Source organism: Lissotriton vulgaris, chromosome 6, assembly GCF_964263255.1.
Source record: "Lissotriton vulgaris chromosome 6, aLisVul1.2, whole genome shotgun sequence".
NCBI classification, from domain to species: domain Eukaryota; kingdom Metazoa; phylum Chordata; class Amphibia; order Caudata; family Salamandridae; genus Lissotriton; species Lissotriton vulgaris.
The window spans coordinates 1019652497-1019679453 of NC_141694.1; the positions used below are offsets into that span (position 1 = coordinate 1019652497).

The 26957-nt window shown below is 50.7% G+C and overlaps 2 protein-coding genes across 4 annotated transcripts in view; one reads left to right on the top strand and one right to left on the bottom strand.

Moving 5' to 3' along the window:
• Positions 1-26957, bottom strand: part of LYST (lysosomal trafficking regulator) — a 4348576-nt gene that overhangs the window by 463272 nt on the left and 3858347 nt on the right. The gene's annotated exons all lie outside the window — the stretch shown is intronic.
• Positions 21784-25522, top strand: LOC147708359 (uncharacterized). The gene is made up of 3 exons (XM_086925109.1): positions 21784-22050; positions 22111-22698; positions 25142-25522. The coding sequence occupies exons 1-3, from the start codon at positions 21784-21786 to the stop codon at positions 25520-25522; spliced, it is 1236 nt and encodes a 411-aa protein (XP_086781235.1).

The following is a 26957-nucleotide window of genomic DNA, read 5'->3' on the forward strand; positions in this document are numbered from 1 at the left end:
TATCAATCAAAGATGGAAAACAGATTCCATTATCGGATTCAGTTTTCATAAGCAACAGTGTTTGTAGAAGCCAAGGAAAATGAAAAAGGACTTACTAGATCCCAAGTCGGCAAACAGTTCGACATGCCTCGAAAACGGTCGCTAAAGGGAGAGAAAAACGGGTCTGTAAGCCATAATACCGCATGAATGGAGTGCAGAAAGTTCTATTTCCAGTTCATACGTTTTGAGCATGGTGGAAAAAAGGGGAGAGACTCACGGTTGGTCTAACTCGAAAGACGCCGTCCAGCGAGATGGCGGGGACGGAGGCGGAGTGACGCTATCACTACGCTGAGTTTTTGGGAGGTTAGGTCACATGTCCCTCATGTCGGGAAAAGTGAAGAAATACTTCACTCGACCGGGGACCAAGATTGTTATATATATGAACCAATGTGTTATAGAGCATTTTGAAACCCGTATTAGAAGCAACTTGCTATTGTCAGAAATATGGGTGAATAAAAACAGTGCAGTATAGAGTAAGTCAAAAATCGCGAAAACGGTACTCTTGACAATTTCAATTACCCATACTATTCCATCAAGTGCATATTAAAGATTACAGTCCGTGCAATACTCAAAACAAGAGATTGTAGACGGATTTAAATATGTACGATCTTTTGAATAAACAACAACTGGTTGGTAACATGGTAACCTGTAAGATAAAAAGTGAACAGATCATATTCGGGCACTTCTCACACAGGAGAGTGAAACCGAGTGACAAATTCGACAATAGTACAGTTCATAGTCAAATGTGAATACTACAGAAAAGTCAGCCAAGTGCTGCTAGTTGAGACAGGCTACTATCTAATTCATTAAGCCCATTTTTAATGGTGTCCAAAAGTGACATCCATTTAGCTTCTCGTGTATTTAGTATGGTCAATAAATTACCACCCGCCTACTGAGCATTACTTTTTCGACAACTAACCACCTCAGGTCACTGACTTGATGGCCACTTCGTTGCCAATGGTCCACTAGGGGGGCCCCTGTCACCTTGCATCTTAGTCTACTTCTATGTGAAGAGATTCTTGCTTTAATCTTTTGTTGGGTCTGGCCAACATATAGTAAATTGCAGGGACATCTAACAACGTAAATAACCCCGGATGTGTTACAGTTGGTGTAATGTTTGAGGTGAAATGTACGTTGTCCGTGTTGGAAACTTTTTGTTTGGATGGTTGTCTCACATGCGATGCATGTGCCACATCTGTGGTGCCCTACTAAAGTAGGTAGGTTCCATAAGGTGGTAATGGAGGGTTGGCTTGCTGGTTCCAAATAGTAGTGGACAACCATATCACAAATGTTCTTGGCCCTTTTGAAAGAATGGAGTGGAGGATGCAGATGTCCAATTTCCTCGGCCACAAGATGCCAGTTCTTGTTGATGATCCGTTTTATCTCATTGCTGCGAGTAGAGAAGGTCGTGACGCAGACTATACGGTCTGTCTCCTCTTTGTTGGTCACTTCCGGTTTCAACAGGGTCTCACGTGGATTATACCAGGCCCTTTTCCTGGCTCGTTTGACCATCCGAGCTGGGTATCCACGAGTGATAAGACGATCACACAGCACCTCAGATTCTTGGGTGTAGTTGCCTCTAGTCGAACAATTCCGCCTGATCCTAAGGAATTGGCCAATAGGTAGATTGTCTTTTAGGCCCCTAGGATGATGGCTGCCGTATTGCAGCAAGGAGTTTCGCTCTGTGGGCTTTCTGTATAGTGTCGTCTGCAGGCGATCATCATTGACATATATTGTAATGTCGAGGTAAGGGATGCTTGCATTACTAGATTCCATGGTGAACTGGATATTGGGGTTGCATAAATTCAGCCATGAATGAAAGGCGCTTAAATGTTCTTTGTCACCATCCCAAATACACAGGACGTCATCTATGTATCTTACCCAAAGTGTAAGATTTTTGACAAATGGGTTGGTGTTGGAAAAAATGAATTGATGCTCGAAATGATCCATATAGATAATGGCCAAATTGGGGGCAAAGGTAGCCCCCATCGCTACTCCCTTTGTTTGTAAAAAGAAGTCATCTTGAAATATGAAATAGTTCTTCATCATGGCGATGCGAAGTAGTTCAATGATGAAATTCGTTGGCACTGCAACCGGGGCTGGTCTTTTATGCAGGGCTAGACGCATCACCTCCAAAGCGTCAGTTTGCGGTATACTAGTGTACAATGACACTATGTCACATGTTACCAGGAGTTCTTTGGTGGAGTCGAAAGGTCTTTCATCAATCAAATTAATAGTTTGAGTGGTATCACGTAAGTATGTTCTTGTTTGGAGTGCGATAGGTTTTAAAAATAAGTCGATGTACTTGCACAGCGGTTCAAGCATAGATCCACACCCAGAGACAATTGGCCTGCCTGGGGGATTTGCTAAGTTTTTATGTACCTTAGGGAGTGTGTATATCGTCGCTAGTCTTGGAAATTTCTGATTCAGAAATTTGAATTCTTGTTCACTCAAAAAACCCTCCTCCAGACCTTTCTGTGTGACAGTTAGGATGTTGTTGGCAAGATCACGGGAAGGATCACAGGTGAGTTTGCGATAACTGACGCCATCATTAAGTTGTTTAAAAATCTCCTGCTTGTAGTGATTGAGATTTTGAATGACAATGGCACCGCCCTTATCGGCGGGTTTTATGACAACATCTTTGTTAGCGCTGAGTCCCATCAAGGCCATCCTCTCTCCTTTACTGAGATTCAATTTGGAAAATTTGCGTACATCCAAGGTTTTCTCTACTGCAGAAGTCACAATTTCTTCGAAAGCCAAGATTTTATGGCTCATCGCGTAGGTGGGGGGGGAGAAAGTAGAGGGTTCCCTTAAGCCAGTGGTGGATCCAGGTCTTAGGGTGGTCTGATTACGAAAAAAGAATTTAAGTCTTATCTTCCTAAAGAAACAATATAATTCAGTCTTAAGTAGGAACTTATTCACCGAAGCAGTCGGGACAAAAGAGAGGCCTCTGCCTAGGACTTTCTCCTCCTCATCCGTTAGCTTGTAGTTAGAGATGTTAATCACAGGATTGGTTAAGGGCAAACATTACACCAACTGTAACACATCCGGGGTTATTTACGTTGTTAGATGTCCCTGCAATTTACTATATGTTGGCCAGACCCAACAAAAGATTAAAGCAAGAATCTCCTCACATAGAAGTAGACTAAGATGCAAGGTGACAGGGGCCCCCCTAGTGGACCATTGGCAACGAAGTGGCCATCAAGTCAGTGACCTGAGGTGGTTAGTTGTCGAAAAAGTAATGCTCAGTAGGCGGGGTGGTAATTTATTGACCATACTAAATACACGAGAAGCTAAATGGATGTCACTTTTGGACACCATTAAAAATGGGCTTAATGAATTAGATAGTAGCCTGTCTCAACTAGCAGCACTTGGCTGACTTTTCTGTAGTATTCACATTTGACTATGAACTGTACTATTGTCGAATTTGTCACTCGGTTTCACTCTCCTGTGTGAGAAGTGCCCGAATATGATCTGTTCACTTTTTATCTTACAGGTTACCATGTTACCAACCAGTTGTTGTTTATTCAAAAGATCGTACATATTTAAATCCGTCTACAATCTCTTGTTTTGAGTATTGCACTGATTGTAATCTTTAATATGCACTTGATGGAATAGTATGGGTAATTGAAATTGTCAAGAGTACCGTTTTCGCGATTTTTGACTTACTCTATACTACACTGTTTTTATTCACCGATATTTCTGACAATAGCAAGTTGCTTCTAATACGGGTTTCAAAACGCTCTATAACACATTGGTTCATATATATAACAATCTTGGTCCCCGGTCGAGTGAAGTATTTCTTCACTTTTCCCGACATGAGGGACACGTGACCTAACCTCCCAAAAACTCTGCGTAGTGATAGCGTCACTCCGCCTCCGTCCCCGCCATCTCGCTGGACGGCGTCTTTCGAGTTAGACCAACCGTGAGTCTCTCCCCTTTTTTCCACCATGCTCAAAACGGATGAACTGGAAATAGAACTTTCTGCACTCCATTTATGCGGGATTATGGCTTACAGACCCGTTTTTCTCTCCCTTTAGCGACCGTTTTCGAGGCATGTCGAACTGTTTGCCGACTTGGGATCTAGTAAGTCCTTTTTCATTTTCCTTGGCTTCTACAAACACTGTTGCTTATGAAAACTGAATCCGATAATGGAATCTGTTTTCCATTTTTGATTGATATCCCTTACTGCAGTGACCGAGTCAAGACAGATTGAGCTGTCCTGCCTCTCTGATCCTGTGCTCCTTGACATTCAGGATCAAGTAGGTGGTTTTGTTGACATCTGTGACCCTTTGGCTGTATACTCACGAGTTAGCCCTTCCCTTGATTCTTCCAATAATTGTCTCTCATAGCACCGCCTGTAACCCTCCACGTACAACGCTGCTGCGGTGCCTGGCCAATTCGTATCAATTTAGTAAGTTTGTGGCCTCTTCCTGTTTTAATGTCTACTTTTCGAAATCCTTCATTCTAATTCCAATAGTGTCATTTATCTCTGCCCATAGCGACCTTTCCACACACCGGGCTCCGTTTTCAAGTGATACAAGATATCCGGGTGTACCCTGTGGCTTTGTATTCATTTAAAGCCCCCTTTGGCTCCATATCAAGGTGAGCATCGTATTTATACCTCAGGTGGTAGTCGGTGACCTATCACCAATTTACCTAGTCCTACCACTATTACTATCAGAATGAATGCTTGTGCACAACGCCATGAACATTTGGATTCATAGTCTATAATGGTAAGGTGTCTTGTCCACCTTCCCTCCCCCCCCCCCACCTCTCCCCCACCCCCCCCCTTTTTAACTGAAACCAGAGCAATACCTCAGATGGCCATGTCTGACTTATAAGTCGTTTTCCTGGTAACTTTACGAATATATTTTTCTGCCTTTGAATTCCTCTGTAGTTTGCGAGTTGGGTTTCGCGGCGGATAATCCCCTACGATTGAGTGGGATACCCGAGTTCCTACAGCAGAGCACCTTGAGGCCTGCTGCCCATGGTGAATGTGTTCATTGACATCTTTTGACGCCGTTGGTACGACGTCTTTAACTTATCTGTAACAATGTTCCTGTACCCGTTTTTTCGAATATCTAAACTCCTCCCTCCCTCTTTAAATTCCAGATCCTGCCCCATCCTTCACTTCCCCGTTTTTGTCCTGATGAAGACCCCATCTAAGGACTTTAATTGACCTACAACACAGGGGTCGAAACGTCAACGGCTTTGTGGTTCTCCGACATCCGGTCTTCTGTCCTTGACATTTCCATTGATGTGGTTCACACCGGCGAACGTCTTTTTGATAAATGTATTGATCTTGCTCTCCAATTTTGGATGTCATATTTGAAATATTTGATTGTCATATGTCCACATTGTGATTGGTCTGACTCAAAATGACTGTCACTTTTCTGTAATTCCTTTTAAGAGCACCCCCCTTTTCTTTTTCCTTCCTCCCTTCCTCTTGGGGCTTTCTTACGTTTGTTGATTGCATTCTAATATTTGTTCTCATTTGATGTGTCCAGTTTTGCTAAATAAATTGCAACACTGTTAAAAAGTAATTCTTCAAAATGTGGAAGTATTTTCAGTTCTAATAAACCTCATACTATAATTCCTTCCTTACGGGGACCCCCTGTTTCTCATGTACCACATAGCGCCCAGGTCCCCGTGACTGCATGGGTTAAACCCCTTTTTGTGTAATGGACAAGGATGACTTGGGCCCGGTGGCGCCGGATCTTCTTCAGCACTCTGGGCAGAAGTGGTATAGGCGGTAAGGCGTACAACAGACCCCAGCTCCACTCGCGACGAAAAACATCTGAGTGAGTGCCGCCTTGGAAATTCCAACGCGCAGAACTGATGACATTGCGCGTTCCCTTCTGTGGCGAATAGATCTTACCAAGGCTCTCCCCACTGCTGAAAGAGACCGTGCGCCACGTCCGAGTTCAGACGCCATTCGTGATCCATCATGCACCGACGGCAGAGTTCGTCCGCCCTGGCGTTCAGGGTCCTACCAGGTGTTGAACCACCAGATCACGCCCTGGGGTTCCAGCCATTGTCAGAGGCGCAGAGCCTCTTGACAAAGGGTCCACGACCCCACCCCGCCTTGTTTGGTGCTTACCACATGGCGGTGGTGTTGTCCGTGAACACCTGCACTACACTTCCCCGGACAGAGTAAAGGAAGGCCTTCAGTGCAAGCCAGATCGCCCGCAGCTCCAGAAGGTTGATGTGGAGCTGGGACTCCGCCGGAGACCAGAGGCCTCTGATCTCCACCTCCCCCATGTGGCCCCCCCAACCCTTGAAAGACGTGTCCGTCACAACTACGTGCTCCGGTTGGGGTAGGGAGAGGGATCTGCCGCTGACCCAATCGCGGTTCGTGAGCCACCACTGCAACTGTCTCGCAGTGCCCTCCGAGATCAGGATGTGGTCGGACAGGTTGCCTTGATGCTGGGCCCACTGAAACTTCAGGTCCCACTGCAGAGCCCGCATCCGCCACCTGGCGTGATGCACCAGAAGGATGCAGGAGGCCATCAGCCCCAGGAGCCGCAGCGTCAACCTGACTGAGACTCGGGATAAAGGCTGAAAGATCGGAATCAGAGCCAGAGTATCCCGAACCCCTTGTTTGGGAGGATAAACCAGAAACTGCGCCGAGCCTAGAGCCGCTCCGATGAAGAGGAGCTTCTGAGAGGGGCACAGGTGTGACTTCGGCACATTGATGGAGAACCCCAGCAGGTGTAGGAGGTAGCCGTAGTGTGGAGGGGGCTGACGACTGCCTGGGGTGAGCCCGCCTTCAACAACCAGTCGTTGAGATAGGGGAAGACTGAAACCCCTGATCTACGCAGATGAGCTGCGACCACCGCCATGACTTTCGTGAACACCCGAGGGGCGCTGGTAAGGCCGAAGGGGAGCACGGTAAACTGAAAGTGCTCGCGGTCTACCGTGAACTGCAGGACGGGGATGTGAAAGTATGCGTCCTGCAAGTCCAACGCTACCATTCTTGGGAACCAGAAAGTAGTGGGAGTAACAACCACGCCCTACGTCTGGCCCAGGAACGCGCTCGATGGCCCCCTTGGCCAAGAGGGCCGTAACTTCCTCTTGCAGAAGTTGCAAGTGATCCCCCGACACGCGGTGGTACTGCGGTGGCATGGCTGGAGGGATCGCCTCGAAGGGGAGGGAGTTGCTCCTTCGGACGATTTGCAGCACCCACCTGTCTGACGTGATGAAGCGCCAGTGGGGAAGGTGATGGCGAACCCTGCCCCCCACTGGCGTCGAATGAGCCTGAAAGTACGGACTAGGAGGGCTTTGAGGTGGATGCTGCGGGAGTGGGTGTGGACTGACCTCGCCGTTGTCCCCTGGAAGTGAGTTTGCGGCCCGTGGCTAGCAGGACGTGAGGGGGCGCCCCTTCCTTGGCCATGAAAGGAGCGAGAGGCAGAAGCTTGCTGGCGCTGGCCCGTCAGGCCCCAGGACTTGGCCGTAGCCCGGGAGTCCTTGAAACACTCAAGCGCACTGTCTGCCTTGTCGCCAAAGAGGCGACACCCATCAAACGGCATGTCCATGAGTGTGGCCTGGACATCAGCCGAGAAGTTGGCGGACAACAACCGAGAAGTTGGCGGACCTCAGCCAGGCTTGGTGGCGAACCGCCACCGTTGTGGAAATCGCTCTGCCCAGCGAGTCCGTGGTATACAATCCACATCGAATAGAGTACCTTGCTGCATCACGCCCTTCCGCAAGGGCTTGAGCAAGCTTGACCCGGGCTTCCTCCGGGCATTGCGGCAGCACGTTCGCAACCATATCCCACAGGGTGTGGGTGTAACAGCCCAAAAAGCAAGCGATGTTGACCGACCGCAACCCCAAACTCAGTGAGGAGAACAGCTTCTTACCGAACTGGTCATACCTTTTGGATTCCCGATCAGGTGGGGCAGTCGGGAATGCAGTCTGAGAGGTTGAGGCCTGGATAACCAGGCTCTCAGGGGTGGGGTGGGTAGACAGAAAGCTAGGGCGCCCGGGGCTGGGCGGTGGCGTCGGGCCACGTTCCGATCTACAGGGAGGCCTGTAGTGGGCTTGGACCAAGTGGCCAACAGAATGTCGGTGAGGGCCACGTTAAACGGCAGTAGAGGCTCCCGAGGAGCTTGCCTGCGGTTTGAGGACCTCAGTGAGGAGGTTAGTCCTCACAACCGTGACAGGGAGAGTGAGAAGTTGGCCTGATATATGATGCTCATTAGTTCTAGTGATCACCTTGTATCAGTCCAAACAACCGTTATGGTGATTGGTTGTAAGTCAACCTTATAAACCAGCTATCCTAATGGTAGCATGGACAAAGCAGTCTTAGGCTAAACTCTTTTGGCATGTGAAGCCAGCTGTTTTACCACATATAACCCCTTGAATACCAAGTGAAAGGACACCACACAGGTTGTTATGAAAATAAACAATATATTTATTAACTAACATACACCTCTGAACTCTTTATGAGATCAGAGGGCTAAGCACATGACAATCTCTTAGGAAAAATACGTTTAAGTTGCACAAATTACAAGGCGGTAAGATCGCTGGGACCACGCTACCTTAACTTTAGGTAAGTAATAGGAGGCCCACGGAACGCGTGTGCAGAGTGTGAACTCACACGCGAGATGCGTAACAACGTCTATGGACAGTACAGTTTAAGAAAAAGGTGAGTACGGACAATCCTGACTAGTTAGGACTAAAACGACAATGGAACTGGACACTAGGAGAGTCAAGCTACCCTTGAGCACCGAAATGCTCGTGTTACCTCACCCACGGGCTGCGGGTGCATAGGTGTCAAAGTGTGTCGGGTTTGCGCGTCGAAGTCTATGGAGCTTTGAAGAAAGATGCTGCAGGCGACCAGGAGGAAGATGTCCGGTGTGATCCAAGGGTGGATCGGAGATGCTGAAGACCTGAAAGCAGAGCGGACAGTGTTCAAAGTCACTAGCCAGTGACTGGAGTGGAACCAGGAGTGGAACCAGAGGCTGTCGTCGCGATCAGGTGAGAGTGGACACTTGTCTCTGCAGCCAAGTGGACCAGGAGGTGTCTTCGACGACCAGGATGGAGGCACGAGTTGTCCCACGCAGGCTCTCGCTGTCGGCGGTGTCGGATCCGGATTTGGAGTCAACAGGCCTTGGCAAAGGCAACCCACGCAGTGAGTGGAAACGGCGTCTGGTGCGGACCGGGAGGGTCCGGGGTGCTTCTCCTTTGCAGGGAAGCAAGGGCCAGTCTGGAGCAACCAGACCAGCAGATTGGATTTCAAGGTTCGTCGTCTAGGAGGCCACTAGTCAGCCGGCAAGTGACCAGACAACGCGTCGAGCAGCAAACAGGCAGGAGGGCCCCACACAGATCTCGTGGATGCTGGAGGGCTGGTCTTCGGTGCAGGAGCTGCTCGGGGCTGGGGCTTCTCAGTCCCCAAGCACTTCGTCAAGGTTACCTCAGAAGTCGTGCTGGAGCAAAGTGCTGCTTCTTCCAAGATGGCCAGTCCCACGTGTCTCGTCGCACCCACGGATCTCAGCTGTGCTGCAGATGTAGGTAGAGGTCGGAGAGGTCTGGGAATCCGGGTCTCGTCGGGCTCTGAAGTCTGGATCCTCAAGGGAAGATGACAAAGGAAAGCCGCTGGACGCTGATGGTGCCTGCTTGTGCAGGGTGGACACTCCTTGCCCACAAGGGAGATTTCTTCAGTCTTCTGTTCAGAAAGTCGAAGTCCAGAGTTTCTTGTAGAGTTTCAGTTCAGGATTAATCTAATGTGGAATGGGACCAGCTCCTACCTTTATCCTGCTAAAGGGGGCTGTACTACGACTAGGTCCCTCCTATGGGTGGGACCAGGAAGGGGGGTGGTTACACCCCCTATCCTTTGTCCGGTCTTGCGCCAGAGCTGGGGCTGGAGAGCCCCAGGAACTGGTTTAGACCGGTGTATGCACAGGGACACCTTGTGTGCCCCAGGCATGTCTCATTCCTTTCAGCCCTGTCCTACCCAATACACAAAATCCTGTCTGGGATGGTGCTAGCACCTCCCAAGGCTGGAAACCCTTTGTCCAAGCCTCCCTCGCTGGAAGGACTCCCAGCAGCAGGAGGTCGGACTTGTGTCTGTGGTGGTGTGAGAAGTTGGCCTGATATGCAGTGCTCACTATTCTAGTGATCACTATGTATCAGTCCAGACAACCCTTATTGATGATTGGTTGTACGTCAACCTTATAGACCAGCTATCCTAGTAGCGTGGATACGAGCAGTCTTCGGGCTAAACTCTAGAGGGCGTGTTAAGCCAGCTGTTATACCATCACATATACCCCTTGAACACCAAGTGAAAGGACACCACACAAGTGTTATGAAAATAAACAGTGTATTTATTTAGATCACAACAGCCCTGTACTCTTTATGAGGACAGGGTACTAAGCACACAAAAAAACTCTTACGAAAATACTTTAAGTTGCACAATTTACACAAATGCCCGAGGGGCACGAAAAACCATATACTACAAAAGTGGAACGCGAAATTACTAGCAGGTAAGTACTGGACTAATAGGCTTTGGAATCGCTAGGACTATGTTACTGAACCTTCAGATTACTAGTAGGAGGCCTAGGGGACTCGGGTGCAGAGTGTGCACTCTCACGCGGGATGCGGGACAAAGTCTATGGAGGCTAGTAAAAGCAAAGTTAGTGTTCTCGGGCGAACCCGATAAGGTAGGCTGAAAACGAAAGTGGATCTGGACCCTTGGATAGTGAGGCTATGCTGGGGCACCGAAATGCCGAAGTTACCTAGCCCAGGGGCTGCGGCTGCATAGGTCTGAAAAGACGTCGGGAATCCTCGTTGACGAACCAGGAGCCTGAAAGAAGGAGTTGCTGGCAGGCGACCAGTGAAGATTGTTCGGTGGATCCAAGCCTGGATCGAAGATGGAAGACACCTGTAAGCAGAGGGGACCAAGTTCTGAATCACTAGCCAGTGATTAGATGGGCACCAGGATGGCACCGGATGGAGTCACCTCGACCAGGTGAGTGGGCGACGCTGGGCTCTGCAGTCTCACGGACCAGGAGGCGTTGTCGGCGACCAGGATGGAGGTGCGAGCTGTCGCACGATGGTTGATGCTGTCGACGTCGCTGGACCCAGGATTGGGGCAACAAGTCTTGGCAAATTCAAGCCCACGCGGTGGACCTAAAATGGCGTCTGGAGTGGACCAGGAGGGTCCGGGGTGCTCCTCTTTTGGAAGGGAGCAAGGGCCAGTCTGGAGCAACCAGACTAGCAGTGGTGATGTCGTCGGTCGTCGTCGGGAAGGCCACAAGCCAGCGGGATAGTAGCCAGACAACGCGGTGAGCAGCTAAAAAGCAGAAGGGCCCCACGCAGATCTCGTGGATGCTGGGGGGGCTGGACTTCGGTGCTGGAGCTGCTCAGGGTCGGGGCTTCTCGGACCCCAAAGCACTCACCAGAGGATCCCTCGGCGGTCGTGCTGGATAGAAGTCGTGCAGTTCTGATGATGGCCGGTCCCTCGAGGTCTCGTCGCACCTACGGTTCTCAGCTTAGCTGTAGAGGTAGGTAGAGGTCAGAGGTGCCAGGGAAGCCGGGCCTCGTCGTGCTGGTCCGTCGGATTCCGGAGGAAGGACGTGCAGCAAACCGCAGAGTTCTTAGATGGTGCCTGCGGATGCAGGGTGACTACTCCTAAGCCACAAGGGAGAAATCTTAAGAAGAAGTCGAGAGTTCCTTTCGTAGAAAGTAGTATCTTGATTCAAAGATGATCTAATTTGGAAGAGGGCCCGCTCCTATCTTTATACTAAGAAAAGGGGCTGGCACGCGACTAGGTCCTGCCCATGGGTGGGACCAGGAAGGGGGGTGGTTACACCCCTCTCCCATGCCGGACTTTCCCCAGCTCAGGGGCTGGTGTGCCCCTGGAACTGGTTCTAGCCGGCAGATGCACAGTGAGCACCGGGGTGCCACTTGCAGTCACCTTCCTCTAAAGCCCTGCCTACCCAGGATACACAAAATCCTGTCTGGGATGGTGCTAGCACCGCCCCTGACAGGAAACCCTTTGTCCAAGCTCCCCTCGCTGGAAGGACTCCCAGCTGCAGGGGGTCAGACTTGTGTCTGTGGTGGCAGCATCCATTTTGTGAAGCTGAGGCTTGAGTTAACTTTAACTGGGGTTCACAGTTACATACATGTCGTGTCCCTCTAGAAGGGTGGAATGCTAACCCCGTCGCCAGAATTGGCGAGGGGTTAGTATTCCAATTCGTATGACACCTTACTCGACATGTTTTGATAAAGCAATACCAGAGTTGGCATTTAACCGCAAGGATTATAATGCACTTAAGAGTATATGGTATGCGTTATCATGGAACAGCTATTAGGACTTGGTTCCGCAAGCTGCAAACGGGCTCAGCTCATGCCAGAGCACCATCTCACACGATTCCAAGCACTCTGCCTTCAGGATTGTCAAGGCCTGCCATAGGAGTGACTGATAGGAATACGGGTGTCCATTTTAGGGTTAGATATAGGTATACTATATCTAAAGCAAAGGGTGATTACACCACCTTGCCCCAGCTGTCGTGCAGCCAGTTGTGTCAGATTTAGATGGCCAGCCAGGGGTGGCATAATACATGCTGCAGCCCCTGGTAGGCCCTGGGTACACCTATGCCCTGAGTGACAGGGTCTGATAAGGTGGCCCAGTACCAATTGGATACGAACCTAGGGTACATGGAATCCATTTTACAGAGAGAGCAGTAGGCCTGGGGTCCTGATTGGCAGGGTCCCAGGCCAACTAAGTCGGAAAACCAGCAAAACACCAGGCAAAAAGTTGGGGGCAACCATAGTCAGGTATCCACCTTCCTACAGGTGGCAGCATCCATTTTGTGATGCTGAGGCTCGAGTTAACTTTAACCGGGGTTCACAGTTACATACATGTCGTGTCCCTCTAGAAGTGTGGAATGCTACCCCCGTCGCCAGAATTGGCGAGGGGGTAGTATTCCAATTCGTATGACACCTTACTCGACATGTTTTGATAATGCTATACCAAAGTTAGCAATAACCGCGAGGATTATAATGCACTTAAGAGTATATTGTATAGCGTTATTATGGAAACAGCTAAAGGACTTGGTTCCGAAAGCTGCAGACAGGCTCAGCTCATGCTAGAGCACCATCTCACATAATTCCAAGCACTCTGCCTTCAGGATTGATAAGGCCTGCCATAGGAGTGTCTGATAGGAGGATATGCGTCCATTTTAGAGTTAGATATAGGGATACTATATCTAAAGCAAAGGGTGATTACACCACCTTGTCCCAGCTGATTGATCAGCCAGTTGTGTCAGATTTGGATGGCCAGCCAGAGGTGGCATAATACATGCTGCAGCCCCTGGTAGGCCCTGAGTGCACCTATGCCCTGGGTACCTAAGGTACACTGTACAGGGACTGATAAGGTGACCCAGTATCCAATTATATATGCACCTAAGGTACATGGTTGTCAATTTAGAGAGAGACAGCTAGGCTGTGGGTCTGATTAGCAGGCCCAGAGCCAGGGAAAGTCGCAAACCAGTGAAGAAAAAAAGCAAAAATCGGGGGTGACCATAGGATTGCAGACCCCACTCTCCTACAGGGAGCTCGAGCCAAGGCCTTGGCCGCACTTGTCAGCACCACGCTGTAAGCAGCCCCTTCCTTCGTAGCAACGGTAGGAGGGGAGACCAATCCAGTGTCAGGCGAAGTGTCCAGACGACTGGCCTCCTCTAGCTCAACTGTCCAGTCCTGCTGCGACTGGCACTCCAGTGCCAGGGGGTCCTCAGACCCCTCCCAGCCCCCCTCATTATCCATCTCTCGATAGTCAGGGTAAAAGGATGGAGCCGGATCATAGAAGTATTGCTCCTCTCTCGGCATTGAAGGCGGCGCCGGACGGCGCCAGTCTGACGCCAGATCCGGATCGGGGGTGGGACCGGGGACGACGTTGTCTGGGGACGGCGTAGTGGGAAACACCCTAGGGGTCAGCATCGGAGGAGGGGTCGTATGGTCGACCGGCGACGACCCGGATCCAGGCCTGGATCCAGCGGAGTCCTGCGGCGTCGGGACCGAAGTCGTCGACGGCACCGGGGCCAAAGCACCGGACGGCGCCGGGGCCAGAGCCGCCGGCCCAGCAGAACTCCCAGACGGATCCGCGGGGCCCGAAGGCACTGTCGCGGAGTCCGACGGAGGAAAGCGGTTCCTCATGGCCATGAGGAAGGCGTCTCTTTCCTTCGGCGTTGCATTTAGCCCAGGGACCGGCGGGTATGGAGCTGGACGCGGCGCTAGCTGCTCCGGTGGAGCTGCATTGGCGGTGTCGCCCAAACCCCCGGCCGCATCGCGCGAGCGTCGGGGGGAGTCGGAAGAGCGATGTCACTTCTTCGACTTCTTGTGCCTCGACTTACCTGAGGACTTGGAGCCCGACGAGTGGTGTCGACTCGCCGAGCTGTGATGACTGTGGCCCCGCGACCGGTCCTTCGACCTCCTCCTGGACCGGGACCGTGAGCGGCACGGGCCGACTGCCGGATCTCGAGGCGCTTACGGGACTGCTCCCTCCTAGCCTTTGATGTCAAGACCCGGCAGTCGGGGCACGACTTGTCCTCATGGTCGGCCCGAGGCAATACAGGCACCGACGGTGGGGATCGGTAACCGACATCCCGCGGTTAAAGTCGGCGCAGGGCTTGAACCCGGGCAACCATACCGGCACCGAGAGTCGAGATCGACTCGACAAGATCAAAAGAGATCGAAAAAGTTACGAAAAAAATTACTAAGGAGTACTGCTCCTTCCGGATCTGCGCTTGCTGGTGCGGAAAAAAGAAGAACTGACGTCAGCGCGCGAGGGCGGCGTCTAAGTACTCCGACAACGTCATCCCGGCGCCAACGATGCCGATGACGGACGCAGAGCCACAGACAACGCCTACCGACGCGCAGGGGTACTGCTACGCAAAACTTTCCGGATCCAGTCTGACGCCTGGGGATATTCTGAGGTAAGGAATCTAACTAACGTGTTTCTTTCAGATGAGGGATACTTGCCTCCAACTTGGTGTAAGAACAGGGCAGGGCGCGAGGGATGTGAAAAACCACCATCTGTGTTGCTGAGCCTTTCGGAGTCCGAGGGAGCTCAGGATCAGCAGACTGGTCAGCTTAGTTGTTGTGCCTGCTGATGCAGGGAAGTGAATCCTTCACTTCAAAGGAGATTCCTTCAGGTGTATTGGATGCCCACAGGCCTTGGAAGGTTCCTGTATGGTGTACAGACACGGATGTTGCAGCAGACGAGCAGGAGACGTGATCAGGAGCAGGCTGAGTCTTCCTAGTTGCAGATGTGATGCCCAGAGCGCAGTACAGAGTGCTCAGAGGGTCGAACAAGCATTGGCAAAGCCAATAGGCCTCGCCTTTGGGACCTAAATGCTTTGCTAAGGGGTTTAGCCATGCTGAACTGCATCCTCAAAGCTGAGCTGCATGTCTAAAGAATGGGGAAAAAATTATGCAGCGTCTGCTTTTTTCTTTTCAGTTACTGTTATGAGTTTGACAGGTAACTCATAACAGGTAACTAAAAAAAAAGTAGCAGGGACTTTGAATCTCGCGAACATATATCACAAAACTACAAGGCCCTGAATGCAAACTACTATTTGTGGTCCGAAAAGCCAGACTGGCTTAGTAGGTTGTACGTAAAATGGATCTCACATTGCAAGTATGCTTCTGCAGGTTGTGATCTGTCGAGACCTGTAGGTTGCAGCTTCGAGTTATTTTCTGATACAAAATGTTTAGCGTGGCTCGCAGTAGGAAAAAGTCCATGGACATGCTTGGAGGAATCCTTTAATTGGACCCCCACAGCACTGTGGCAGCAGGTCAAAGGACAGCTGTCATGGTAGTCCGTAGAAAAGAAAACATCCTATGGCTTGCACACACACAACATAAAAAGACAAACTACACACAACTACTAACCTGACGTTTGCAGCAATTCAAACTATTCCAAGCCCCCAAAGCTATAGGAATGGCTTGGAAAGCAGGTATAATATATCTTTAGTGATTTTTGAATTAATATACAATTGGTGTTGTGCTCGCCTCTAAATTAGACAAACAACGCCACCATGTTGCAGATTGTCATAAGCGCCAGTGCACCGGGAACCACCCGCTCAAATTAAGCAATGGATCTCAGGCAGCTACATATAATGCTGGGAGCAAGCCAGAAGCAAAGACAGATGTTTGAGTGATACGATCATACGATTTCTTTCCTGCCACTCGCCTTTTAATAACATTAAAACAAAAACAGGGATGGGGATGGCGGGGTAGGGGGGAGTGAGTCAATTAACTGCATTTGTATTCTGCGGAATAATTCCTTCAGCTCCTTTGATGCTTTGAAGTACTGTGAATAACAAATGTCACTGTTAAGTAACATAAGATGCTTTAATAACCTAACATGGAACTAGATTGAAGGCTGAGTGAACTTTGCTGAAATTTGAACTTGTGGTAATCAAATCACTGCATATTTCAGCAATAAGTGATTACCTCACGAAGAATACAGCTGCCACAGGCACTGCAGCTGCCGTCCTACACGCCGAAAAACGCTGTGGGAGTGAACCTTTGCAAAAGAGGTGGGACATGTACACACCTTTAGCCATTTGCAGGCTACAATGAAAAAATGATACAGGCAACAACCAAGCCAAGGCGTGGGGGGAGGCAGACCCACACAGAGTAGTTTAGAGTGCTTATACAAAGCCTCGCAGAGCAGAGCAGCAAATGCACGCTGGCTGAGGCTCGACCTAAAAAGAAGTGGTGTTGGAAATTAATCTTGTCCCACAACGAATCTAGGGACACACCCACAGGTAAGCCCTTAATACCCTAAGAAAAATAGGGATGATTCAGGGGTCTCTCTCTAAGGAGGGGCTGGACAAGGGGGAGGATACTCCTTTGTCCAGTTTCGTGCCAGAGCGGAAGACAACGGCTCCCTGAACTGGTTCGAGGTGGACTACGCAGGGAGGGCATCAAGTGTGCCCTGTATGCAGACGATGTGGCGCTAGGAAGCGCTCCCACCCTGCCCCAATACATTAAATCCTGTCTGAGAGGTGGTCACACCTCCCTGTGACAGGATACCTATTGTTCTGTCTTCCCCTGCCCAAGCTTGGCTGTACAAAAGGGGGTGGTGATGGACGGAGCACCTGAACCAATCAAACACTCACACCCAGTCAACAGATCTGGACCTAACCCATCACCGTTCTTAAGCCCACTCTGCCACCCCAGTTCAGACATGGCCATATGCAAATCAGTCTGACCCTGTGCCTCATGGGAACAGTCCAGCCCGAACTGCCAAGCCATGCCTTCCCTGGACCGGAAACAAGCTTCCTAGGACCGGTTTCTGGCATTCCAGCCATCTTCAGCCAGGCTTGCTTGAATCCAGTGGCTAAGTGAGGAAGGGACTCACGTCTGAGCATACCCTGCCAACTTATGGCTAACAAAGTGGTACAAAAGGGGGTGGTGATGGACGGAGCACCTGAACCAATCAAACACTCACACCCAGTCAACAGATCTGGGCCTAATCCATCACTGTTCTTTAGCCCACTCTGCCACCCCAGTTCATACATGGCCATATGCAAATCAGTCTGACCCTGTGCCTCATGGGAACAGCCCAGCCCGAACTGCCAAGCCATGCCTTCCCTGGACCGGAAACAAGCTTCCTAGGACTGGTTTCTGGCATTCCAGCCGTCTTCAACCAGGCTTGCTTGAATCCAGTGGCAAAGTGAGCAAGGGAATCAAGTATGAGCATATCCTGCCAACTTATGGCGAACAAAGAGGTACAAAAGGGGGTGGTGATGGACGGAGCACCTGAACCAATCAAACACTCACACCCAGTCAACAGATCTGGGCCTAATCCATCACCGTTCTTTAGCTCACTCTGCCACCCCAGTTCAGACGCACAAGTTACTACTTGTGTAACGATATATCTGTAAGAGACATTAGTTAGTGATAGATTCCTTACCTTAGAATATCCCCAGGCGTCAGACTGGATCCTGAAATTTTTGAGTAGCAATACCCCTGCGCGTCGGTAGGCGTCGTCCGCGGCTCCGCGTCAGTCGTCGGCGTCGTTAGCGCCGGAATGACGTCGTCGGAGTACTTAGACGCCGCCCATGCGCGCTGACGTCAGTTCTGATACACAGCTTTTACGCGCCAGATACGCAGAGCCATGATAGAACCAACACTGGTGCCATGAAACTAGGGCCCTGAAAGGGGATGACCTGAACCCTAGATATCGGTTCCCAGAACGGGGAGGATGGGTGGGTCGGGAAGGAATCTATCACTAACTAATGTCTCTTACAGATATATCGTTACACAAGTAGTAACTTGTGCATCTGAAAGAGACACGTTAGTGATAGATTCCTTACCTTAGAATAGATACCCCAGCAATACCAACCCCGGAGGTGGGTCTGCGAACCAGTAATCACACCAGAAAGTCCTGGAGGACGGAACGGCCAAAGAAGCCATCCCTCCGGACTTGGCAGTCCAGGCAGTAGTGTCTTGCAAACGTGTGCAGCGAACGTAGCTGCCTGGCAAATGTCCTGCAAGGGCACTCCTCGGCCCAGGGCAGTTGTAGTCGCCGTGGCCCGAGTAGAATGAGCCCGCAATCCAACAGGGGGCTCGTTTTTGGCCAAGGAGTAACATGCCTGGATACACAAGATGATCCACCGCGAGATGGTCCGCTTGTGCACCGCCTTTCCCTTCTTAGCGCACACGTAACCAACAAAGAGTTGGTCATCCACCCGGAACTGGCGTGTGCGATCCAGATAAAAAGAGATAAATGAAGAGGGGGGTGTAGAAAGGTGGATATCTGACTATGGTTACCACCAAACTTTTTGCCTGGCGTTTAGCTGGTTTTTGACATAGTTGGCCTGGGATCCTGCTATTCAGGGCCCCAGTCTGATTGCTCTCTCCTTAAAATGGACTCCATGTACCCTAGGTGCATAACGAATCGGAACTGGTTCACCTTATAGGCCCCTGTAACAGTGTACCCTAGGTACCCAGGGCATAGGTGTAGCCAAGGCCTACCAGGGGCTGCAGCATGTATTGTGCCACCCCTGGCCTGGCCTCCATATTTGACACAACTGGCTGATCACTCAGCTGGGGTAAGTTGGTGTAATCACCTCTTACTTAGATATAGTATATCTATATCTAACCTAACTGGACACATAGTAACCTGTAAGTCACTCCTATGGCAGGCCTTAACAATCCTGGAGGCAGAGTGCTTGGTTTTATGTGAGATGGTGCTCTAGCATGAGCTGAGCCTGTCTGCAGCTGTCGGGAACAACTCCCTTAGCTGTTCCGGGATATTGCCATACCATATACTCTTAAGTGCATTATAATCCTCGAGGTTATTTGCTAACTTTGGTTTGGCTATATCAAAACATGTCGAGTAAGGTGTCATACGATTTGGAAAACTATCCCCTCGACAGTTCTGTCGACGGGGATAGCATTCCCCCCTTCTAGAGGGACACGACATGTACATAACCTGAACCCCGGTTAAAGTTAACCAGAGCCTCAGCATCACAAAATGGATGCTGCAACATAGACACAAGTATGACCTCCTGCTGCTGGGAGTCCTTCCAGCGAGGGAGGTTTGGACAAAGGGTTTCCTGCCTTGGGAGGTGCGAGCACCACCCCAGACAGGATTTTGTGTATTGGGTAGGACAGGGCTGAATAGAATCAGACATGCCCGGGGCACACAAGATGTCCACATGCATAAGCCAGTCCAAACCGGTCCTGGGACTTTCCAGACCCAGGCCGGGCGAGGAGCTGGACAAAGGAAAGGGGGTGTAACCGCCCCCCTTCCTGGTCCCACCCAGAGGAGGGACCTAGCAGGTGATCCACCCCTCAGATTGGAAATAAGAGTGGGAGCAGTGCCATAGCACCTCAGATCATCCTGAATCAACTTGAAACTAAGAAGACAACTGGACTTCGACATTCTGCTGCACAGAAGACTGAAGAGCATCTCCCTTGTGGCCAAGGAATGACCACCCTGTGAATACAGGCACCATCCAGCAACTCGACGTCTGCTTTGCCGCCGCCTCCCGCCAGAGCCCGAGCCCAGAGCCAGACAAGCCCCTGATTCCCAGACATCTCAGAGCCCGATCCACAGTCCCTGAAAAGAAGAGACCCGTGGAGGCACCGAGAGACGTGGGACCGGACCTCTTGAAAGACCCCCGAGAAGCTGACTGCGCAGCACCCGAGGCACCCTCGACGCAGTGATTTAGGGTTTGAGAAGCCCCACCACCGAGCAGCATTTGCAACGAAGATCAGCCCCCCATCATGTCCACGATCTGCGTGGGGCCCGTTTGCACTTTGCCACTCGACACGCCATCCCGGCCACTTGCCACGTGGCTAGCGGCCATCTTGGCGACGACACCTACAAACACCACCACTGGTCTGGTTGCTCCAGACTGGCCCTCGCTCCCCTGAAAAGGAGCACCCGCTCTGACCTTGATGGTCCGAGTGAGAAGCTTGCATCGATTCCTGCGTGGCTTGCATTAGCCAAGGCCTGTTTGCTCCGATCAAGAAGCCGACACCGCCATCAGCTAGAGCCTTCGTGGGGCAGCTCGTGACCAACGCCTGGACGTCCTTGACCTCCTCGTGTCCACGTGGCTGCAGAGACAATCTTCACCTCTTCGCCTGTTTGCACCCGACATCGCCTGGTTCCATCCTGGTTCCACGGTAGTCACTGGCTAGTGACTTTGAACATTGTCCCCTCTGCTTTCAGGTCTTCACCTCTTCAGATCCACCCTTGGATACACCGGAACGCTCCTCGACGACCCGCCTGTAGCATCTTCATCTTCAGGCACCATCGACCTGCATGACGAAACCCAACACTACTTCGCACCTATGCACCCACTTCCGGTGGGTGAGGTAACTCAGCAACGCCGGTGTTCCTACACTGGTACACACCTCTAGTGTCTAGGTCTAAAGTTTTGTCCTTCTAGGTCAGTCAGAAGGTTCCGTAAACACTAACTTTGTAACTTTTACGCACCATTGACATTGCATTGGTGTATGCGTGTGCTTTAAGCGCTGCACCCGAGTCCCGCGTGCCTTTCCCGACTTCTTCACTGTTAGTCCCGAACAGCTCCAGCGATTCCCCAGGCCCTAGGTCTACTTCCTTTCCGATTCGTGGTACTTATACCACTATTTTAGTATATGGTTTAGGTGGCCCCTAGGGCTCATCCATATTGTGCAACTTTTGTATATTTGAACTGTGTTTTGTTTTAACGTATTGCTTCTATGCTCATAAAGAGTATAGGGGATATTGTAGTAAATAAATATATATAATTTCAATATATATCTGTGTGGTGTCCTTTCATTTGGTATTCAAGGGGATTGTGTATGGTAAAACAGCTTGCTTCACATGCCTTTACAGAGTTTAGCCTAAGACTGCTTTGTCCACGCTACTAGGATAGCTGGTCTATAAGGTTGACTTACAACCAATCATCATAAGGGTTGCGTGGCATGGTACAAGGTGATCACTAGAACTAGTGAGCATCATATACCAGGCCAACTTCTCACATTGGTGAGCAGCGGTTGGGATTTGAGCTTGCTGTTGTTTTACCATTACAATCTTTGAAAATATCATTTGAAAGATCATACAGGTACCTGCTAGGTACATATTAAAACAACACTAGTATTCTTAAGTTCTACTGAACTTAGTTGTTGTAGAGGATAGGGAGTAGCACACCCTGACTACAACTACTAGATAGGTTTAGTAGGTAAACACCAGTGTAGGTAGATTGCAACATATCCACCCACACTAGAGCAATGTCTGGAGCAGAGGGGTCCACTGGATCTATCCCTGTTGAGAGTGACCCTCCAAGGGCACCATCCACATTTGCTATGTTCAACTTTAAAGAACTGAGACAGCTGTGTACCTTAAGAGGTATCAAAACGGGTCCAACCCCTACAGCAGACCACCTCAGAGAGCTTTTAGACCAGTCCGAAGCTCTAAAGACCTCTAAACCAGACCCCACAGGGAATGGTGAAGGAGGCTCTCCCACTGAAGATGATAATACTGATGCCCCTGTCCCTGTTGTCCAGATAGATGAGGAAGACCAAGTCACTGGAGATACTCAGCCTGAGGAGGAGGAGGAAGAAGAGGAGACAGAAGGGGAGGGCAGTGATTCTGATGATGGTAGACTTAGTCAGGTGCCAGCCAGCAGGCGTAGCCAGGCTAACTTAAGTGTACTTGGGACTGAGCTAAGGGTGAACTTACTCAGACCCCCAAGTGGACTTAACCAGGAGCACAGGAGGAGGAGGAATCACTCAGGTGAATCCAACACCTCCCAGGCTTCTAGAGGTTCTCATGGTCACTCCAGAAGGGGGATGACAAGCCCTCAGAGAAGGGAACATGAGGCCAACATGAGAGAGGCTGAGCTTAGGATCCAGAAGAGAGAACTAGAAGTTGCCCTGGCCCAAGAGAAACTTGCTAGAGCAAGACAGCCTAGAGAGAGTGGATTAGGATTCACTGGTGGCAGCATTATCCCCAAGGATAAAGACAGGTCCTATGACAGTAGACACCAGAGTAAGATTGTGCCCCCTTACAAAGCTGGGGATGACATCCACAAATGGATGACTGCATTTGAGAGAGCCTGCAGAGTACAGCAGATCCCTCAGGAGCAGTGGGCAGAAATCTTGTGGCTCTCCTTTGAAGGTAGAGGCCGAGACAGACTCCTCACAGTTAGTGTTGGGGATTCTAAAAACTACCTGGTCCTGAAGAGTGCTCTGATTGATGGGTTAGGCTTAACCACTGAACAGTACAGGTTAATGTTCAGAGAAACCCAGAAGACACAGACTCAGGACTGGTCTGAATTTGTTGAAAGTGCCACTAAGGCTCTGGAGGGCTGGTTGCTGGGAAGTAAGGTTACAGACTATACAGGATTGTATAATTTGATGATGAGAGAGCAAATCTAAAATAATTGTCAAAACCAGCATCTACATCAGCACCTGGTGGACTCTGATCTGACCTCTCCACAAGAATTGGGTAAGAGGGCAGACAAATGGGTCAGAACCATGATCAGGCCTAAGAACCAGGGTGGTGACCAAAAGAAAGAGACTACCAAGCCTCAAGAGAAAGGTGGGGATAAATCCAAAGAGAAGACTTCCCCAGGGCCCCAAAGCTACAATGAGGGGGGTGGGTCCCAGAACACTTCCTCTAACCAGAAGAAACCTTATTGCCATACCTGCAAACAGGTAGGCCATTGGAAAACTGACAGCAGTTGCCCAAAGGCCAACAATAAGGAAAACATACCTCCAAGTAAGGCTCCAACACCTCCTGTCACTGTTAGCAGTGGTCCCCCAGGTGGTGGGAGCACCCCCAAAAATGTGGGTGGGTTTACTTTTGGAACACAGGTGGACTCTGGCCTAACCAGGTCCCCAACTGATCTTGTCTATGAAACTGGCATGGGGTTTGCCAATTTCACTGATTGCCCAAACACTTTGAGCAAGTATAGACAGGAACCCCTCATCAATGGTTTGAAAGTTGAGGCCTACAGAGACACAGGGGCTAGTATCACCATGGTGACTGAGAATCTAGTCCCCTCAAGGGAACTTTTACCTGGTGCCACATAGCAGGTGACAAACATTGATGGTGTTCAGAAAAATCATCCCATAGCAGTGGTAAATCTCAGCTGGGGGGGGAGGGGGGGTCACTGGCCCAAAGAGAGTGGCAGTGTCCCCAAACTTGCCTGTAGATTGTCTACTGGGGAATGATTTGGAAATCTCAGCCTGGGCTGAGGTTGAACAAAACATCAATTCTAAAATGATAAATCTCCATGGAAAAGTTAGTGGGCCTGTGATGGCTACAGCCCCAATTCAAGATGTCCTTCCTGAAAAGGTTGGTAGGGCTGTGCAAGACTCAGCCCCATCTTTAGCTAACTCCCTTCCTGAAAAGAATAGCAGGGATGTGATGGTAACAGCCCATACCCAAACGGAGTCTCCTCCTGAAAAGGTTGGTGGGGCTGTGATGGCCACAGCCCAAACTCAAACTGATACATGTGTTGTGAAGCCTGAAAAAATGGATCACTCCACACAAACAGAGAGCATTGAGGAGGAAGCGAAATCTCCCTCTCACCAGACTTTAGGAAAGGATTAGCCTCCTCAGGGACTTGATCTTACCCCTGATGAAGGAACTGCCCCAGAGGTAGTTAGGCCTAGCCTAACAGATCCCCTGATGTCAGTGGACCCTTCTCAGGTGGGACCCAGTCTGGAGCAGGAAACCTGCCCCTCTCTACCTTGCCTTAGTCAGCCAGGGCTGCAGAGGACAAGAAGGACAGTGAGCCCCAAAGGGCCCCCTGTCAAATAAAGCACCCCCATCAGCAGATTAGGGGCACCGAAGCTAGCAGCCCAAGCCAGGTGAAACCTTGTCCCACAACGAATCTAGGGACACACCCACAGGTAAGCCCTTAATACCCTAAGAAAAATAGGGATGATTCAGGGGTCTCTCTCTCCTTGACCCTTTAAAAGACAGATCAGGGGGCGTGGCCAAGATGGCGGCCTAATCGGACGTGTCTCAGCGAGGCTCTCCGGCCCTGAACCCCAAAGCCCTTTTATAATTGTGTGGAACACCCCAAAAGCGCTATTTCTATAACCGGGGTCGACACGCTTGCTTCCGGTACCCTCCCGTTGCAGATCCGGACTGCGCTGCCTCCCGGAGCCGAACTACACCCGCCAGGAGTTCCCACCGCTAACCATCAAAGAAATGGCGGCCCCGGACGCTTGCCGCCAGAAGTGAGCCAGGAGCCCTGCGACCTGGGGCAGAGCGGTCGGAGAGGGCAGGCGCGGAATCCGCCAATGCCTCAAGTGTAAAATTGGCGACTGCAAAGCGGACCTCCAGCCGATACGGAAGACAGAAGCACCGGCCGGCGGCAGCCCGGACAGCTAGATCACTCGAGCCCCCGGCTTGGGGCCTAGTCCGGAAGGAGACCGGCGCCAGAGGACTGTTCCCGCACCCCGGGCGCTGGTGGGCCCTACGAGGGATCTTCGGACCCCCGGCGAGAAGAGCGGAATTGTGGCGTCCCCGAAGACTCCAGCTAGTCCCCAGGGGCAGGATGACGAGACCGGTTCCATCACTAAAGCCTTCCTCTTTAACACCCTGAGGCATGACTTCCAAACCCTGAAACAGGAATTGGCAGGAGAACAGCGGGAGCTGCGTCGAGACCTAGACGGCCTGGGCGAGCGCGTGGCGTCGGTGGAAGAGGCAGACCAATCCCGCAGCATGGAGGTGGAGCGGCTGCAACAGGAGATTCTCCGTCTTCAAGACCAGCAAGTGGACCTACAGGCGCACTCAGAAGACCTTGAAAACCGCTCTCGGTGGAACAACATACGGGTCCGAGGAGTCCCGTTGAAGTCTGAGGGGAGCAATATGGCCGAATATCTGCAGGACCTATTCCGGGAGATCCTGGGAGAGTCTGAGGAGTTTGAGATACGGATCGACCGTGCACATCGGTGGCACGAAGAGCGCCGCAAACACCCCCACCCCCCCCCCTCCCGGATTTCCCCTTGAAGGAGCGTATTTTGAGAGAGGCCCGAGCGAAACAACCAATTCACTTCTGGGATGAACCCATAGCCCTTTTTCAAGACCTCTCCACCATCACCCTACAGAAACTTAAATCCTTCCGGATTGCGACAAACTTTCTGAGAGACAACGGAATACCCTACTCCTGGGGTCCCCCGTTACGTCTGATCTTTAGGTGGAAAGGATCGCTGCACCAACTCAAGTCACTCCGCGACACTTGTGCTTTACTGGACATTGACATGCCGAAGGAAACAGGATCTAGAGAAGCATCTCCAAGCAGATCACAAGATGGCCCCTTACGGCGACCAGGGGAGGGATGGCAGACAGTACGGCGGAGGCGATCCCCGAGGTCCATCCCGAAACCTGACCCTGCCACAGTCGCTCAAGAACAGGAGGCGGCTGTGCAAGAAGTAGCGGATAACACAGCGACCAAACTGTAAGACAATATTATCCAGGGGTATAACTTCACACTATAGCTCTGCCTGGGGGGATGGGTCGGGGAGCCACCGATTCGGCCGCTACCACGTTACCCTCTACAATGACTTACTACGGACCTGCGATATGCTCAAGTAGGCCCGAGACTTTGAGTTGTTCTATTCTCAGGGGTTATTCTGGGGAGGTGGGGGGCATACAGGGGTGTGGGGGTGGGCTTTGTTGGGGTTCGGGAAGTTTTGTGGGGTTGGTTGGGATGGGGGGAAGGGTGGGCTCCGGGAGAGGGAGGGATGGGTGAGGGGGGGGTTGTCCAGTGCTCCGTTCTACACACAATGGTCTTAACCCGACCCTGACGTCTCACATCTCATCAGGCGTGCTAACCAGCCAGTTCAAATCCCGTTGACACCATGCCACCTACTGTGAGAAGTTGGCCTGATATGCAGTGCTCACTATTCTAGTGATCACAATGTATCAGTCCAAACAACCCTTATTGATGATTGGTTGTAAGTCAGCCGATAGACCAGCTATCCTAGTAGCATGGACAAGAGCAGTCTTCGGGCTAAACTCTAGAGGGCGTGTTAAGCCAGCTGTTTTACCATCACATATACCCCTTGAACACCAAGTGAAAGGACACCACACAAGTTGTTATGAAAATAAAGTATATTTATTTAGAACACAACAACCCTGGACTCTTTATGAGGACAGGGTGCTAAGCACAATACAAAGCTCTTAGCAAAATACTCAAATCGCACAATTTACACAAATGCCCGAGGGGCACGAAAAACCATATACTCTAAAAGTGGAATGCGAAATTACTAGCAGGTAAGTACTACGCTAATAGGCTTTGGGATCGCTAGGACTTGACTACTGAACCTTCAGATTACTAGCAGGAGGCCTAGGGGGATCGGGTGCAGAGTGTGCACTCTCACGCGGGATGCGGAACAAAGTCTATGGTTGCTAGGAATTACAAAGTTAGAGTTATCGGACGAAT